This window comes from Musa acuminata, chromosome BXJ2-6 (assembly GCF_036884655.1).
Source record: "Musa acuminata AAA Group cultivar baxijiao chromosome BXJ2-6, Cavendish_Baxijiao_AAA, whole genome shotgun sequence".
Classification (NCBI taxonomy): Eukaryota; Viridiplantae; Streptophyta; class Magnoliopsida; order Zingiberales; family Musaceae; genus Musa; species Musa acuminata.
Genome location: NC_088343.1, coordinates 6,354,014 through 6,370,556, shown reverse-complemented (window position 1 = coordinate 6,370,556; position 16,543 = coordinate 6,354,014). Strand labels below are relative to the sequence as shown.

The 16,543-nt window shown below is 38.4% G+C and overlaps 3 protein-coding genes across 3 annotated transcripts; 1 reads left to right on the top strand and 2 right to left on the bottom strand.

The window, feature by feature from the left end:
* Positions 1–3,406: 3,406 nt before the first annotated feature.
* Positions 3,407–4,278, top strand: LOC135614461 (glycosyl hydrolase 5 family protein-like). The gene is made up of 2 exons (XM_065111855.1): positions 3,407–3,590; positions 3,690–4,278. Exons 1-2 carry the CDS (start codon positions 3,488–3,490, stop codon positions 4,157–4,159), a joined length of 573 nt encoding a protein of 190 aa, XP_064967927.1. The 5' UTR covers positions 3,407–3,487; the 3' UTR covers positions 4,160–4,278.
* Positions 4,279–4,482: 204 nt separating this feature from the next.
* On the bottom strand, positions 4,483–7,398 carry LOC103987143 (E3 ubiquitin-protein ligase RGLG2). The gene is made up of 12 exons (XM_009405354.3): positions 7,241–7,398; positions 6,672–7,074; positions 6,346–6,430; positions 6,144–6,284; positions 5,945–6,058; positions 5,768–5,865; positions 5,585–5,664; positions 5,409–5,514; positions 5,190–5,317; positions 4,927–5,104; positions 4,785–4,841; positions 4,483–4,694 (listed from the first exon to the last, which is right to left on the bottom strand). The coding sequence occupies exons 2-12, from the start codon at positions 6,987–6,989 to the stop codon at positions 4,614–4,616; spliced, it is 1,386 nt and encodes a 461-aa protein (XP_009403629.2). The 5' UTR covers positions 6,990–7,074; positions 7,241–7,398; the 3' UTR covers positions 4,483–4,613.
* Positions 7,399–8,955: 1,557 nt separating this feature from the next.
* Positions 8,956–12,618, bottom strand: LOC103987142 (cytochrome b5-like). The gene is made up of 3 exons (XM_009405353.3): positions 12,445–12,618; positions 9,544–9,610; positions 8,956–9,452 (listed from the first exon to the last, which is right to left on the bottom strand). Exons 1-3 carry the CDS (start codon positions 12,529–12,531, stop codon positions 9,202–9,204), a joined length of 405 nt encoding a protein of 134 aa, XP_009403628.2. The 5' UTR covers positions 12,532–12,618; the 3' UTR covers positions 8,956–9,201.
* Between the last annotated feature and the right edge of the window lie 3,925 nt (positions 12,619–16,543).

The window sequence follows — 16,543 nt, the reverse complement described above, 5'->3', positions numbered from 1 at the left end:
TTTATATGTAGGTTTCAAGTAAGTTTAAAGTTGGTTCTTTCTTTCCTGCCTTTTGCCTTTTCCAGGACAGCAACACACAGCTTTTCATATGAATGAGTGGTTGTTCTCAATACAAGATTGGAAAGTTTGCAATATAAACTTGTGTGTGACTAGTTATTTACCTTGTCAATAACATGCCTTGTATGTGGAGACCATTCTACCAGTATTAACGGAAACTGATGAATTATCTGTCTTGCTTTGTGATTAGTTTTCTTTAGATTTGGATAGTGTCATGCAATAGTGTTTGGTAATGGTTGATTTCTATTGAATGAATAATCTTTTGTGTTTCTTTATGGTGAATGTTATGTTGAGTTTTCATCCACAATGGAAAAGATATGCGAGAGTTGTGTTTCCATCTAAGCATGCATCTTGGGGACAAGTGATGCCAAAGGTGAGTATTGTACAAGTAAATCTTGAGCCAGTGGAATTGTGGTGTTAAAAGAATGAAAAGGGAAAGAAAAAGTGAAAAGGAAAAGAAGAAGAAGAAGAAGAAGAAGAAGAAGAAGAGAAGGTAGGGCATTATTTATTGCAGACTAAATGCAAAAGACTTGTATTTTGGCCAAAAGAAGAGAAGGTAGAGAAGTTAGAGAAGGTAGAGAAGTTAGGCCTCTACATTTTCTACCAGTTCTCCTGCATTGATCACCCAAGTGCAAGAGACATTATCTGTTTAATTCATAAGTTTTTCTTTCTTTTTTTATTTGTTTCTTTTCTTTTCTTTTCGGAAAGTGTGGGACTGAATAATATGATCATAAGGTTTTAGAAGATCACATAGTAGGGGATACAAACTTGTTAAAGTCAGATGTTGAAAGAATTGATACATAGCCTGTGCAAGATAAGAATCCGAACCTTAAACCTTCTACTAGGAAAGAAAGATGCTCTACCATAACTTATTTGGCTTCGGATGTCCTTGTTGAAGTCAAGTGGAAGCAAACCCTACTTGGAAAGAAAGAAAGATGCTCCATCATTTGAGTTTTGGTTTTGGGACGTCCTTTGACATACATTAAGAACAATTTGGCATATGTTAGCGTCATGTATATGCTATTCGTTGATCGAATATTGACTGATCGAGCATATATCTGAATCAATTTCAAACCAATATCTAGTATAATTTGAAGTTTGCATTTTTCTTTTTCTTTAGCATTCCCCTGTAAATTAACTTCTAAAATATCATGTGAACAGTCAAATATGATGTCACATCGATTGCATGGGCATTATAGATTATCCTTTGTAGTTAAACCTCCTTAATATTTTGATCGTTTAGTTTAAAAATTTTATATTAAAATTTTTATAATTATGAAAGTAAAATATTTAGTTTTATTTATTCTAATATCGTCGGTTTAATCAACAGAAGATACAACGTGTGTCTATGAATGATATGAAAATAATAGATAAAAAGATAATTTCGATGGTGGTGACATAATGGGTGGTTGTTGTGGTGGTCGGTGGGAACGATGCGGTGGTCAACATTGTCGATGTCGATCCAAACATTGATGACGAAGAGGAAGAGGAGGCAGAGTGGTGAGGTATATGCATTGGCGTCGCATCACTTTGTCTCCTCTTCCTTTCGACAATGTGATGGTCAATGAGAATGAAGAGGAGGCAAAGCAGTACGGCATCGACGTAGAGGCGACAATCCGGCATTGCACTGAACGATATGGTGGTTGGCGAGAACAAAGAGGAGGCAGAGCAGTACTGGGTTGGGGGAGGAAGATGAGGGAAGTGAGGTATCTGTGTCGGCATTGCATCGCTTTGTCACCTCTTCCTCTTTCGACGATGTGATGATCAACACATGAAGAGGAGGCAGAGCGTTGCGATGTCAGAGGAGGAAGAGGAGGGAAGTGAGGCATCTACATTGGCGTTGCACTGCTTTACCTCCTCTTCGGATAATGTGATGATCATTGAGAATGAAGAGGAGGCAGAGCGATGTGATGCCGAATGAGGAAGAGGTGGCAGGTGAGGCATTTGCATCAATGTCACATCACTCTACCTCCTTTACCTCTTTCGGTGATGTGGTGGTCGATGAGAACGAAGAGGAGGCAGAGTGGTGCAGTGTCGACACAGCAGAGGCAGTGTGTATCACACCGAACAATACGATGGTCAACAAGAATGAAGATGCAAAGCAGTGCGGTGCCAGAGGAGGTAGGTGAGACATTTGTGTCGATGTCGCACTGCTTTGCCTCCTCTTCCTCTTCTAGTGATATAGTGGTCAACGAGAACGAAGAGGGGGTAGGCATCGATGTAGAAGCGATAATGCAGCACTGCATTGGACGATGTAGTGGTTGACAAGAATTAAGAGGAGGTAAAGCGGTGTAGCGTCGATGTAGAGGAGATAGTGCGACATTACTTCAAAAAGATGTGGTGGTCAGTAAGAATAAAGAGGAGGCAAAGTAGTGCAACGCTAATGTAGATGCCTCACCTACCTCCTACCTCCTCCTTATCGATGATGCTCCTACCTCCTCCTTATCGATGATGCAGATGCCTCACATGTCTCCTCTTTTTCACTAACGTAGATATAGAGTGACACTAAACGAGGAAGAGGAGGCAAAACGATACGGTGCCAATGTAGATGTAGATGTCTTATCGCTTTGTTTCCTTATTGTCGATGTTCAGATTGACATCAGCAAGGTTGACCATCATATCGTTCTCATCGATCACCATCACAACAGCCACCCACGATGTTATCGTTTATTAACACTAATGAAATTATATTTTTGTCTATCGATTTCATGTCATTCATGCACATGGTATCACGTTGTATTTTACATCGGTAAAGTAAATGATGTTAGAGTAAATGAAGTTAAATAATTTACTTTCATAACTATATATATTTTAATATAAAATTTTTAAGTCTAAGGATTGAGATGCTAAAGACGTCTAACTATATGAGCTAATTTATAATTAGCCTCTGGAGCGGTTTTATATTAGGCTTTCAACTACGTCACGTTTAGCCAACACACCTAATCAAAAGTTAATTTAAGATTCGGACGAGCTTTGTTGGGCAACTCATAACATAGTTTTGTAAGGTTCAGTACATCCCAAATCAAGCATACTTAGAACTTCCCGACACCACGATGAAATTGATGTCAAGTAGAAATTTGATTAGCTCTGTATCAATATTTTTATGCATCCGACCGATAAGATTCTCTTTCACGGCTTCTTAAAGTCAACTAGGATGCTTTCTTTGTAAGCCACTTCACTATAATATAATATAATATAATATAATAGGTTTTCGGATGACACAGCCATTAGTTTCGTACAAGCAATACCAGCAATGTGGACTACGTGAAACCTCACGCAAGCATCGACGTAAATATTTGGCATAGCCAACACAACACTCTTTGACGGCAAAGATGATATTATACATCACATTTTGATCTAAACTTGCTAGTAAATATCTTTCACTCACTCGCTCATCCCCTCCCATTCTTCTCTGCCTTCCCCAGCAGACATGGCGTCCTCGTTTCATCTTCTTCCGCTCCTACTTTGCTGCTCCAGTCTTCTGCTACAACGTACGTCCGCAGCGGCTCCTTCTTTTCTGCTCCAATTAAGAGGTTTGTCTGTCGATGATTCATCCCCTTCTCGAGTTGTATGCGAGAGAGAGAGAGAGCGAGAGCCGCTATATGGTTGTTGACTGATGATTCCTGGCGCAGATGAGAGCCATCCTTTGCTCCGCCGCCCACGCACCAAAATCTTCCACCCGTCCACCGGCCTCTGCGTGACGCGGAGGAGGACCATGGCAGACCCGCTGAAGCTTGGCCCTTGCTCCGCATCCGATTCATGGCGCTACACGCCGCAGGAGTTCTTGATGGTGACCGGCACCTACTTCTGCCTGCGAGCGGTCGGCCTGGGCGCGCCGGTGAGGCTGGGGATCATCTGCGACCCGTCGGACTCGCGGTGGCAGCTCGTGTCGGGTTCGGAGAAGACGCATCTGGCCACGAATCTGACGGATGGAACGGAGGTGTGCTTGGACGTCGACTCTGACGGCTGCATCGTCTCCAATTCCTGCGACGGGTTCCATGGCGGAGATGACGAGCGCCTGCAAGTGGATAGCCAGTGGTTTAAGCTGGTCACTGCGGGCTTCACGAAGCAGAGTCAGCCATCATATGTGGATAGCCAGTAGTATTAGATCGGTACATATGTTGTATATTTGCAGGGAAATATTGACGTCATATATGTGAATTAACTTAATTTCCTGATAAGTAATCAAATCTCAATAAATCCATTTGCTCTTCTTTTCTTTATCTTTTTCTTATTTTGAATGAGTGAATATTACAAGAAGAAATGAGTAAAGTTGGTTTTGATTTTTAGGAAGCGAAACTAATAATAGTGATTTGTGATTAATATATAAATATATTTTTTTTCTAATTTAAATTATGATTTTACTTTTTATTTTAAATTATTATTATTAATAAAAAAAATACCATTGATTCTGATACCAAAACGGACTCCTATCAACTTGTTTGCACACAGACATGTAATCTGTCTTCAGCTACATGCGCTTGGACAAATTTATACACCCAGAAGACGAAACATTTTACAGTCACATACTGTACTGTACAGTACGAATCTATGCTTCAGTAGAGCTTTATTCTGGTCTGGATTGAGCTCCGGCAAATGGGGCAGAAGCTAAGCCGAGGTCCACAATCAACACACGTCTGCAGTGAAGGTCAAGAACAAATCCATCATCATTATCATCATCGTCATACAAACCATTTCAGATTCACCATGGTTATGCTGCTTCGTACCTGATGCCCACAGCCAAATGCCATGTTTCTGGGATTGGAGAGACAAACTGGGCAAGCCTGCAAGCGACGAACCTCATCTCTCGTATCGTTGGAAGAAGAGAAGAATTGGAATCAGATAGATACGATTTCTTGTATGATTTACCTGAGTTTCCACAGGTGCTGTTGCAGTTGGTGTAGTTGTTGTTCTATGATGAGGATAAGACGATGAACTGTGCTTAGGACCAGCTGATCCAGAAGCTTTTGGGCCAGGAAAAGCTGCAGGAGAACTACCGGTAGGAGGTGGAAGAGGCACTCTTCTTGGAGACGTTCCACTATGCCTCCTGCTTGTCACACATTGCAGTCTCAGATCATGGAGTAGCAGTCGGAGAAAACTAATTAACAAGTATGAGTTCTGCATCCGCATACCCTAAGATGCCAAGATCGATTGTTGCTCTGTACTGTGAAGGTATTTCCATGAGTGCAGCAAGAGCAAACTCTGTTTCTTTTCGGCTTTTTTGCGTTCCCTTCTCCATGATCGACGTAAAATTCACAAACTATTTGATACAATTTACATCATCAAACACAAGAAATAGAAAAACCGAGTAAAGAATGAATCCAAATTGCTGTGTGCCGTAATCTCTGTACCTGGAAATTGTCGAAAGATCTAGCAGGAATGTTGTCATCGAATTCCTTCATCATGTCCCAGGGTCCATCTCCAACCCCCACCAGGATGATGGACAAGGGGCACTCACTGCACCAAGACATGAATCAGTAGTGAGAACAATGTCAAACCAAGCATGTCAAAAGTCAGATCGATTTACCTAGCTTTGACGATGGCATCAACTGTCCTCTGTTCTTGGGGGCTCAATCGGCCAAGGTCAGTATCCACGCTTCTTGTCACCTGTTCCAATATCACATTCTAAACATTTCGACTACCGAGAAAAGGATGCCTTTGCACGGATGAGATTAAGGAAGGAGCAGTGCCGTGGATGGAGCATGCATACCTGTCCGTCTGCAATTATTAGTAGAACATGGTATTGACCCCCGCTCTGCTCCACGATGGTCACAGCCATCTCAATCATTGGAGCAAAAGATGTTGGCCCTGTAGTTGAACATGTTCAGAACTCCCTCCGATGGATCTTAGCACTCCGATTCACCAAAACTAAGGTTGTGAGAGGTACCAGATAATCTCAGATGCGGGGTGATCTCTCGATACCGTTCTAAAGCTTCCTCAAATCCATTGCAAGGTCTCTCCCCCGGATAGAAGCTGAAGACATCTCTGTCATGGGTGGTTGCTGCGGAGTAGCACAGCCATCATCAATCACCTCACGAGTCGACCTTAAGGCTGAAGAACAAAGCAGGGGGTTTGAATGTGATTACCATCTCCAAATCCAAAACAGGGGATCATGTTGTCCTCGTCGAAGGCCGACAAGGTCCGTCCGATGATGGAGATGGCTTGTTCGTAGGGGTTTGTGGCGGCACCGATGGAGTGCAAGCTGCGGCCGTGGAACGAGAGTTTACCTGTTCGAGAAGGTGAGTAACGTGTTCGCGGTGGTGAGCAGTGGACTCGGGGGATGGTTACCTGTCCACTCGTTGCTCTTGGTGAAGTCAATGCCTACGATAAGATTCGAGGATTCGAGGCCAGCTCGTGACAGGGCCTCAGTTACCTGTTGGAGAAACAAGATTCAAACGCAGGACACGACAATGGTGAATGGATTGGACAGGATCTACCAGTCTATCCACTTGAGATTCTAGGAGAGATGAGATCCATTTTCTAGATTAGTAGGTGAATTGACTTTCTATCACCCATCTCCTTCGAGATACCTATCATTGCCTAATATGATGCTGACTTCATTGGTAAGAAATAAGCTTGGATTGTATCAAGAACAGAAGGTAACAGAGGATAACCTGCTCCAAGGAACTGTATTCGTCGGCTATTCTCGAGTACTTGGCTTCCACCTTCGGCTGTCGTCCTGTGGCTTGCGAAGAACTCGTCCCTGTTTGACCGGGCCTGAAGTCATAGCTCGGCGGCGGCGGCGGCGGGTAGTAGGAGCGAGACGCAGGGTAGGCCACGGGTGGGGAATCGTAGCTTTGTGATGGAGGAGGAGGAGGAGGAGGACGAGGATAGGAAGACCATCCACGGGAGAAGCTGGTGGTGCTGTAGGGCTGCTCCGGGTAGTCCCTCGCATCCCTGCTGCTGGATTCCGTCGAGCTTGCGGCTCCCATTCTACTCCAACGATTGCATACACTGTGGATCAAAGGATTCGTATGTCTTTTATAGCTGCTGTGTCCATCTCACTCTTACCGAGTCCTGCAAACAAGTAGAAGCCGATGAGCATGAGGAATGAACATGGAAAAGTTTGGAGATGAGCCAAACCGAGTCGCAGAGAAGGAGAAGACGATCGAGAAGGGAACAGAAGGATCAAATCGAACTAGAAGAATAGTAGGCGGGTAGAGGTAAATGATGTGTCCTTCACCTCTGACCAGTAGATGGAGAGTCGATCCACCACATCGCCATGAATTTCCTCTCATCCTCCTCCTCTCTCTCTCTCTCTCTCTCTCTCTCTCTCTCTTTCTCTCTCACTCTCACTGCAGCTAATAACAAGAGGAGAGGATGATTCCAATTGCACTAAGAAAAGACTCGGGTGGACCTGCAAAAAAACATGCAAATTTCTTTGATATATCATTTCATTTTCCAATTAATTTTAATTACAGAAAAAGAAGAAGAAGAAGAAGAAGATAGGCCATTTGAGTCCTTTGTTGGTTTACTTGGTGTAATAATTTTTTTGGTCTATTACTTCTATAATAAATTATTATATATCTTAACTAATAGATACTTTTTTTCTTCTTCTGTTTTTTCCTTAAAAATATAATTTTAAAAAATAACTTGTTGTCTTCAGTCAATTAAAAATAAAGAAAATCCAGGCATTCAAAAAAAAAAGTCTTATTATTTTCTCTGTGATGTTCATGTTTCCATGAATAATCCATGTTTGTTCTCTTCATGTGCATGACTCAAGTGTTCTTCTTTTGGGTGATTCAAACCAAATAATTCATGTAAATGCCAAGTAATTGAGAGGTCGCCTTCTGTATGTTTTTTTCCTCTTTCTTCTTCTTCTTCTTCTCTTTTGAAGAACATTTCAAATTTAATTCAAAATGTTGGTGGACCGATTAATCTGATCTTTAATAAATAATAATGTTATAGTGGACCGATTAGCTTTTGAATATTTTAAATTATTATAGAACAAGAATTCCATATAAACATGACTCTTCTTCTTCTTCTTCTTCTTTTTTTACATTTCGAGACGATGAGATGCCTAATTTTGTTTGGAGTGGAAACGAAAATTAATAAGCAAAAACCATGAAGTTTCAAGATTGATGAGCCAATAATTCTTTGTACTTTTCAAACCTACCTAATGGAAAATGAGAGTTGAACGACTTCGTTGGCTTGGCCACAGACTATGGCATGACCTCTTTTCTCGTACTCAAACAGCATAACGTTTTTCTTATTGTTTTCCAAGATTAATTTCAGAAGATGAGTTCGTTCTAAATGTCACCCACCCACTTCCAAGTAAGTGATCCATTGGTGCAATCTGGAAATTGAAATTTATTATAAATAAAATAAAAATAAAATTTTGATTTAATATAAAAATATATAATTTAGTATAATCATTCAAGTCTGATTCTGATTCGATTTGAATCATCACAATGATTTGATTCAATTACGATTCTGTTTCGATTTTAATCCGATCTGTATTTGAGATATTATAGTGGCTATATTTTTAGTGTAAGCTTGGTTTTGGTTGTCGATTCATACTTTTTCCTTGGGCACAAAATGTTACTTTGATGGCTATCCATGTCACTATCCTGGCATTATCATGACATCAATTACTTTTGCGTTTTCCACACGAGACACCGTCATCCACATCGATTTATACATTCAATCTCTCAGGACATCCTAATAATTAGTGTTATTATGTTGTATATAATTTAAATAATAAAAAATATTTGTTTTTGTTCTTCAAGCAATTAGTGGTTGAAATAATTGCTCGCTCAAGTCTTTGAATCCTATCCCTGTAACTTTAATATAGTGGACTGACTCATAGACAAAGACTTTGCATGAGTCTGCCGAAGTCAATTGATGATGGAACATTAATTTTTCATCATTATTTGTGCCTATAGTTACACAACAATATTATAATTCTCTTGAAGAGACATGTTCATGTAGTGGGCAATGGACTTACATGACTTCATACCATAGTTGCTCTGTGATAGTAAGCACAGATTTAATAGGTACTGCAATACAACACCAAATGACTTCTTCGTACCATAAGATACAAGCAAGCGGTTGAGAACCAAACTTAGTGTCTGAATCTGTAAGAAGGCAGGAGATCGCAAAAACTGCTAACTTATCATAACTTGTTTTGCTCGAACAAACATTTTAAGCTGCTTTTGTGTAGATTCTGACGGCAACAGCTGACCCCAAGATTGCCACAGGAACCAAAAACTGAAGGAGCCTGACGATGAACTCCGATGTCTTGTCCTGGTTGTAGTGAGGCTGCTTGGGAGGAGTGTATTTAACTTTCTGAGGGATTGTTGCAGCATCAATCTTGCCAACAAAGTACTCATCCATCATCGCCCTTGCGGTATTACTATGCCCGATATCTTCAAAATCATCAGTTGCATCTTTCCCTGACAACGAAAACACATGTCAAAGATAAAACATCTTACTGATGAATTAGTGATGCTGTAAGGAGATCTGGGTAACTCAAAATAGATCTACCAGTTGATGACAACAGCACATCATCCCCTCCAGGGTGATCTTCTAAGAACTTGGTAACATCATAAACCTGCACAGAAGTACATGAAAACCAAAAATAGAAGACCAAACTACCACAAGCAACTTCTAAAACATGATAGCTGAGTAAAAAAGCAACACCACTAATGCATCACAATGACAGCAAAACTAATTACGCAGAAACCTCCAAGAACCAAGATATTAATATTAAAAAGTAACATCATTATCGATCCCCATATTAACTTAATACAATTGGTCCCAGATATATTAAGTCTGCCTACATGACAAACAGATTTGTCAATCAGAAGACATATTATTTAAGCTGATACGGCGAGCAACCCAAATGTTGCTACGTCAGTCCCCTTTTCTTTCTCGTGTTTCTCCTGTTCTTGCTCTTGATCACTCCTCCACTATGACCACCATCACCTCCTCCTCCCAGCCTACAGCTACTCCTCATAGTCTTACAGATGTTTCTGAAACTCAAACTCCGATCTCCCAAATAGAAAAGGAGCAATCTTACTGTTATACCAAGATCCATCCTCAAAACTATTTAGATACTTTGATCATTAAATATTACCCATGTGTTGTTGGCTGATATAAAGAAATTCATCCATCATTAGATATAAGGATTAACAAGCTAGTAAAAGAAATACCACCACTGTTAGCTGGTAAACTTAATTAAAGTTTTAATAAAATCCTTATATTCGTAAAGGTAAAGTTATTGACTTAGAAGCCAGTGCTTGTGTTCAATTTATCTTCCCCTGTAGCAGAGGTTCATCCCCAAACGAAAACTCGATCCATCAAGGTATCTTTAATGCCTTATTTATTTGCAAGTTAGTTAGACATCCTATGATGAAGGGCCCATGTGGAGACAGATGTAACTAACAGAAGCATAACATGAGGTATCTTTTAGTTATCTTAGCGTGTGTCCCCAAGTGCAACCAATCCTGAGTGTGCTCCACCAATGAATGAAGTTCCATGCAATATCCATTGTCTTACAATTACTTAAGCTCAAAGAATGGGTTGCACATGATGATCAAACTACGGATTTGAATTGTCACTTAAAAATCAACCTGATTACAAATAATAATCCCTATTAGGAAAGATGCCAATATAAAATCTTATTCCTACCTACACAAACCACAATTCCAAAGTGTATGGGCTAAGAGACGCAGAATGAAACACAGCCTCAGTATTGTTGGGCCTGTATCATGATTTCTCTTTTGAAAAAGTGATCTACATTAATAGTCTTTCTTCTTCATTCAATCATTACATGTATGGGTCCTTATAATCTATGGTCCTTTCAAATGCTAGAGTCAAGAGTGCATCTCCAGCCTACTTTTAATTCTTTTGTAGTCAAGATATTTTATAGAAAGTTAGAATGATGAACATCATGCATTCATTGAACATTTTCTTTCCAAATTGTAATTTACTACTTGAATTTAGACCACATGCACAATTTTGCAGGTTGATACTCCCTAGAGAGCAGATTATTGTAGCAGAGTGATACCATGTAGCAAGCATCTGTCATCTTACAAGTTTATTGTTTCACCGTAAGTTATTCTATTTCTACCAATATTCTGACAAGTTCTTTTCTGAAAAACATGATATTTGTTGATCTTCTGATGTTGAAAAGTTTTAAGAAAAAAATAGAGGCCTAATAACACACATCACTTGGTACTGACAAACTGATAATATGGAAGTAAAATCTAATATATTCTCCAATCAGAAATGTGATCACCGCCAATATTGCATCAAAAACACAAAGGAAATAAAACCTCAAATATAATGCACTCCATGCATGAAAGAAATCTTCTTGAGGGGGTGAATATCATATGATCAGAAAAATCCATGTCTAACATGTTCATCAGATAGACAACAACCAAAGCCCTTTCTTGTACTTGGAATGTTTTCAAGAATAATTAACGGGCAGACTATAATTGTAATGAAGTAACAAAAAGTTGGACAAACTGATAGAAACCTCAAAACACATGTTTTGGGGCTATGTCATTTTGTTCATGGCATCCTTAACACTTTCTTTTAACAAAGATATTCATTCGTATGGCATCAAGGTTCAAACACATGATGGGATTCACATGATAGTTCGAGCAGGTTCAGATCCCCACTCTGTAACATCCTGCATCGATTCAAGCAAAATGAGCAAGATGATGACCTTTAGCATTTTTTACCTTTGGACAAAACTCCAGCTTATGACCTTAGATCTTTGAGCTACGTGAGAGCAATCAGCTAAAATACCCATAATTATATACACAACTTTTAACTTAAACAAGAATAATAGGTAGAAATATAACCGGTATTTCAAAGAAAAGTTGGAAATTTTGCTAGAAACCTCAAAAGACATGTCTTTGGACCATGTCTTGATTTGTGCATATCATCCTCAGACAGAGGGCCAATTTAATTTTACCTGCATCAGTCCAACTTTATTGGACGTCTCCAAAGAAGCATATTAATCGAAGTGTTCTAATACCATGATGACGCTGTAACCTATTCCGAGCATTTATGGACAACTAATCGCATATTTGCCAAAGTAATCTTATACCATGCCGGTTCCATATTCTATCTCGAATTTCGGTGGGCATGAATTCAAGCCTTCATGCTTTCGGAAGGTAGCCGAACTCCCTCTAGTAGCTTGCGGTAAAGAAAATCCGCAACCGAAATCAACTCGCGAAGGTTGACAAGATCTCAATAGTCGAGACGAAAAGGTCGTTCCTTTCGTAGATAAACAAACAGATGGGGGCTCAGACATGATTGAATCGAACAACAACAGAGAGAGAAGGGGAAAGAAAGAAATCATACCACATCCGACAAACAGATACACATACAAATGAATCAAAGGAATCGAATTGAGGCGAGATGGATACAGACCTTGCCGTTGATGACGAGCCAACAGTCCTTGTGGGTGTCGTGGGTCGAGACTTCGGCCAAGGTGTAGACCTTCCCATGACTCCCCATCTCCTCGCTCTCTCTCTCTCTCTCCTCTCTCTCTCTCCCAGAAAAGAGAACGGCGAAACCAAAGAAGAGGGAAGGGTTAGTTGGGGAGTCGTTGGTGTCGGGCGCCCATTTTTATATACCGCTCGTACTATTTTAGATGGTAAATAACACAAAAAAATAAAGAATGGTGTATTTACATATTTGCCCCTAAATATTTTAATACGTACATATATGTCATAATACTCCACAAATGCTCTTAAATTAAGAACTATCGGTAATGATTGATAATAATAAATTTAAACATAATAAAAAAGTACCTAAAATATTCTCAACATTATTCTAATTCAATTGGAGGATTTTGTTTCAGAAAGATGGATCTTTAATTATGACTTTAAGGAATATAATATATATATATATATATATATATATCTGAGTTTTTTTTATCATGTGTGTATATATGTACTAAACTTAAACTATGAAAACAATAAATAGAATTATGGGCCCCACTCACTTCCTCGTACATTCATATTTCAGAAAAGAAAAAATCAGTATTGATTTAATGTAAAAGATATCTAAAAGTACCAAATGTCAGCAGTTATTTCCAACAGTGACAATAAGTAATTATCTTGCAGTAAGATCCATGCAGTTCTTAAATATGCTGCACAACCACCATCTTTGCATTATAAAGATTTAATGAACCATTTGCAATACTATACATACTGTAGCTACAAAGCCATAGCAGTCATCATGAAAACATTCCACATGGTTGGAGCCATGAACACAGCATTCATAGTTATTATTGAAGAACAGTTCAAGATTAAAAGTTTAATTAGCCCACACTTGCTGTTGGAAGGAAACAAAAGAAGGATAATGTCAAACTTCATCTTGTAGAAGACAATGGTGGTGGAGTAGGTGGACAATTAGTGGGGCACTTTTTTTTCTTCTTCCTTCTCCTTTGGAAGGGTAGACCAACTAATTCTGCTAGTGTTCTTGCTCCAATTCCAATTGCAAATTATGGCTCACCTGGCAACCTCTCAGTCAATGATGTGGGTGGTGGAAATAAAACAATCACAGGGGAGTTGGTGGGTGGGGGTTAGTTGGCTCACCAACTTATTTGGCTCATGAATTAATTATTATTATTATTATTATCAACCATTTTCTTTCTCTATCTCCTGTTTAATAAACTTCATATTTATTGTGCATGGTTGCCTGCCCACAGGGTGATGGCTAGGAATTGGGTTCAACCTTCTTAGCCTTTTATCCTCTTCTTCAATCCACTCTTCTTCCTTTATTCTGTCAAATTACTCCTTAATGAGGGCTTATAATAACTTTCCTAATGGCTCATGTTTTCTGAACTCAACTAACTATTTAGGTATAAATTAATCTTATATTTGATTAGAAGGATATCAGAATCAAATGAAAGTAGATCAAGTAGATGCAGGTATTTGGAAAAAAAAATCCAACCAACTACCATTTTTAATTAGTAAATAGTAATAAAATGATAACATGTAAGATAATTGAGAATTTTATTCTATTTAAAATGCAGATTTGATTAACTATTTAAGTGGTGGAATTCAAAATAGAACCTTATAGTTTTTAGCCTCCTGTGTATTCTTTCCACCTAACTTGGTCAATACTCTCTCCTTACCTACTACTTGCTTCCCATCTTCCCTTGACCTAATTATGATGTTGATCCAGTGAACTGCCTTTTGCCTTCTTCTACCATGCTCACCACATTAAAGGCTACAGGACACATTAGATGTGTCTTAAAGCTCAGTGTACATCTAAAACATCCAATTGGAGTAGCCTAGCAATTGCTTTTATGATAGTAACATAAGTGATGTTTTGTCCTCAATGATCAAAGAAAACTTCAACAACTGGAGGATCTGTGCATCCTGACCTTCCTGTTCAACATGAGTATTTGGGCATTTCATGATATCAAAATCTATAATTGGGAATGAGTTCAAGAATTTGGCAAAAAAATAAGGTGTAATATGCCTTTGGACATTGTTGTTGTTGGCATTGGAGTGCAGGAACTTAGAGGGGAATGTTGCTAAATGTCTTGATGTATTTATTCTTTGTGTGAGTTTGGATGCTATCCCTAGTTGGACTCAGTTTGAAAAGCCTAATTCATCTAGCTCAGAAGATGACCCAAGCAGCTAGTCCAGTGCAATGCCAATGATCTCTATTGTTGTTACATATAATTGTAAATTGCTATACAGAAATATTTTTATCCAGCGAAAACACAAATCAAATTACCATGTAAATGCAATACTCTGTAGATTGAAAAATAATAATGATTACTCTAAATATCCACATCACCCAATTTGAAGTTAAAAGACAGTTGATTAGAGTCAACTTTGGCAAATTACTTAAATGATGTAAGAATAAGAACAATCCATTGTCTAAATGTCTAAAGAAACATTGAAGTTGAGGATAAGGATATGGATAACAACATATCACATCAACATACAAGAGAATGCACAGGTAGTCTAAGCCTCACAAACAGTATTCCTTGTTATCATCAAAACAGAAACACCAGTGTAGGAAAGATTCCAAGTTGAATCATCAATAGGTCATGGAGTTTTAAGAACCCAAAGCATGACTGGGTAAAGTGCTAGTTTTATTTTGTACAACTTTTTCTTTTGAGTAGCACTAAGCATCAATTGGAAGATAACTGTTCGATAATTTGATTAAGTTTTGCTAACTCAAACATGACATATGATATGTTGCAGTAGAAAGTAGACAGGATGGGAATTTATAGTCCTTAAACCAACCACAATTTATACAAAGGCATACTTCTAGAAAAGTAGTTTATGTTACAAGAAAAAAAATATCATGAAACTAATAGACCATTAAAATTTGCTCTTTACTTATATTCTTATGATTGATGAAATGAGTTTCTTGACATGCCTGAAACGAGATCTTAGAAAATGGTAATATGGCAATATGGATACCAGTCAATATGCACAGATAATGAAAAATACAATGAAAAAAATGTCATGATATAACATAGATTTCAATGCAAATACATGTGATGGATTAACAATTTACTGGTCTAAGATGCAGAAGTTTTTAGTGTCAGGCTGCAGAAAGTCAAAGAGTCAGGCGATTTGAAAAGTTACAAGATGCATAATGAAAAGGGGAGCTAAACTCGATTTATTCTGCAGCAGTTAATCATGATAAACTATATTTCCCATTAGTGTTACTGAAGTTGGTCATTAAATGGAACAACTGAATTAAAACTTTGCAGCTGCATAACAAAGATAGTAGAAGACCAACCTAATCACATCATTAAATCACAAAGCTTTTCTGTACACTGCTAATGTTGGAAGCACAATAAATAAGCCTAAAGAAAATATTTTGCTATAATCATAAAACAGAATCAAACTAGCTTATAAGCTACAGAGAATACAGAAGAAAACAACTAAGTTTTGCTTCTATTGTAAACAAGAAGGATTACAACAATAGGTTCATCCAGTCCATGTATCAAAAGGAAAATAATATACTATAACATAGAATTAGTGAAGTCATCAGTGCATCAAGTGAGAAGTAATTGGATAATGTTAGTCTTCGTTTCTAATATAGTCATTCTGAGAACAAAGGAGTGATATTGCTAATAAAATACAATCATAAAAATTTGCATGAATTTAAAAATAAATTAAGAATTGAGCACGATAAATTACCAAGATTATCCTTGATTATTAAAATTAAACATTTTCAAGAATTAAGGCCAAAAGTAATTATTCAGGTGTTATGATAAAGTAGACACTAATCAAGTCAAATGTTGACAGGCTCAGATGGACTAGAAAGTGCAAAAGATAACAAACACCAAGCACGCAAACATTAATTCTGCAAGTATGATACTCATGAGATAACAAAAAGATATGTTCATGCACACACTTCCTACCGAATTGGTCATCCTGGTAGCTGTGTCAGTCATTATGTGGTATGCTGTCCTGCTAACCACTAACCAAAAGCAGATAAGCCAATCTCTGAGGTTGTATAAAGATGAGAACTAATTAAACCACAT

What these genes read in the sequence shown, in the direction of transcription:
- LOC135614461 (XM_065111855.1), top strand. Translation starts at nt 3,488, where the DNA reads ATGGCGTCCTCGTTTCATCTTCTTCCGCTCCTACTTTGCTGCTCCAGT. An exon ending in TTTTCTGCTCCAATTAAGAG is followed by an intron (nt 3,591 to 3,689) that starts GTTTGTCTGTCG and finishes TTCCTGGCGCAG; the next exon opens with ATGAGAGCCATCCTTTGCTC.
- LOC103987142 (XM_009405353.3), bottom strand. Translation starts at nt 12,531, where the DNA reads ATGGGGAGTCATGGGAAGGTCTACACCTTGGCCGAAGTCTCGACCCAC. An exon ending in GGCTCGTCATCAACGGCAAG is followed by an intron (nt 9,611 to 12,444) that starts GTCTGTATCCAT and finishes ACTTCTGTGCAG; the next exon opens with GTTTATGATGTTACCAAGTT. An exon ending in TGTGCTGTTGTCATCAACTG is followed by an intron (nt 9,453 to 9,543) that starts GTAGATCTATTT and finishes TTTCGTTGTCAG; the next exon opens with GGAAAGATGCAACTGATGAT.
- LOC103987143 (XM_009405354.3), bottom strand. Translation starts at nt 6,989, where the DNA reads ATGGGAGCCGCAAGCTCGACGGAATCCAGCAGCAGGGATGCGAGGGAC. An exon ending in AATACAGTTCCTTGGAGCAG is followed by an intron (nt 6,431 to 6,671) that starts GTTATCCTCTGT and finishes TTTCTCCAACAG; the next exon opens with GTAACTGAGGCCCTGTCACG. An exon ending in GATCTTTCGACAATTTCCAG is followed by an intron (nt 5,318 to 5,408) that starts GTACAGAGATTA and finishes TGTATCAAATAG; the next exon opens with TTTGTGAATTTTACGTCGAT.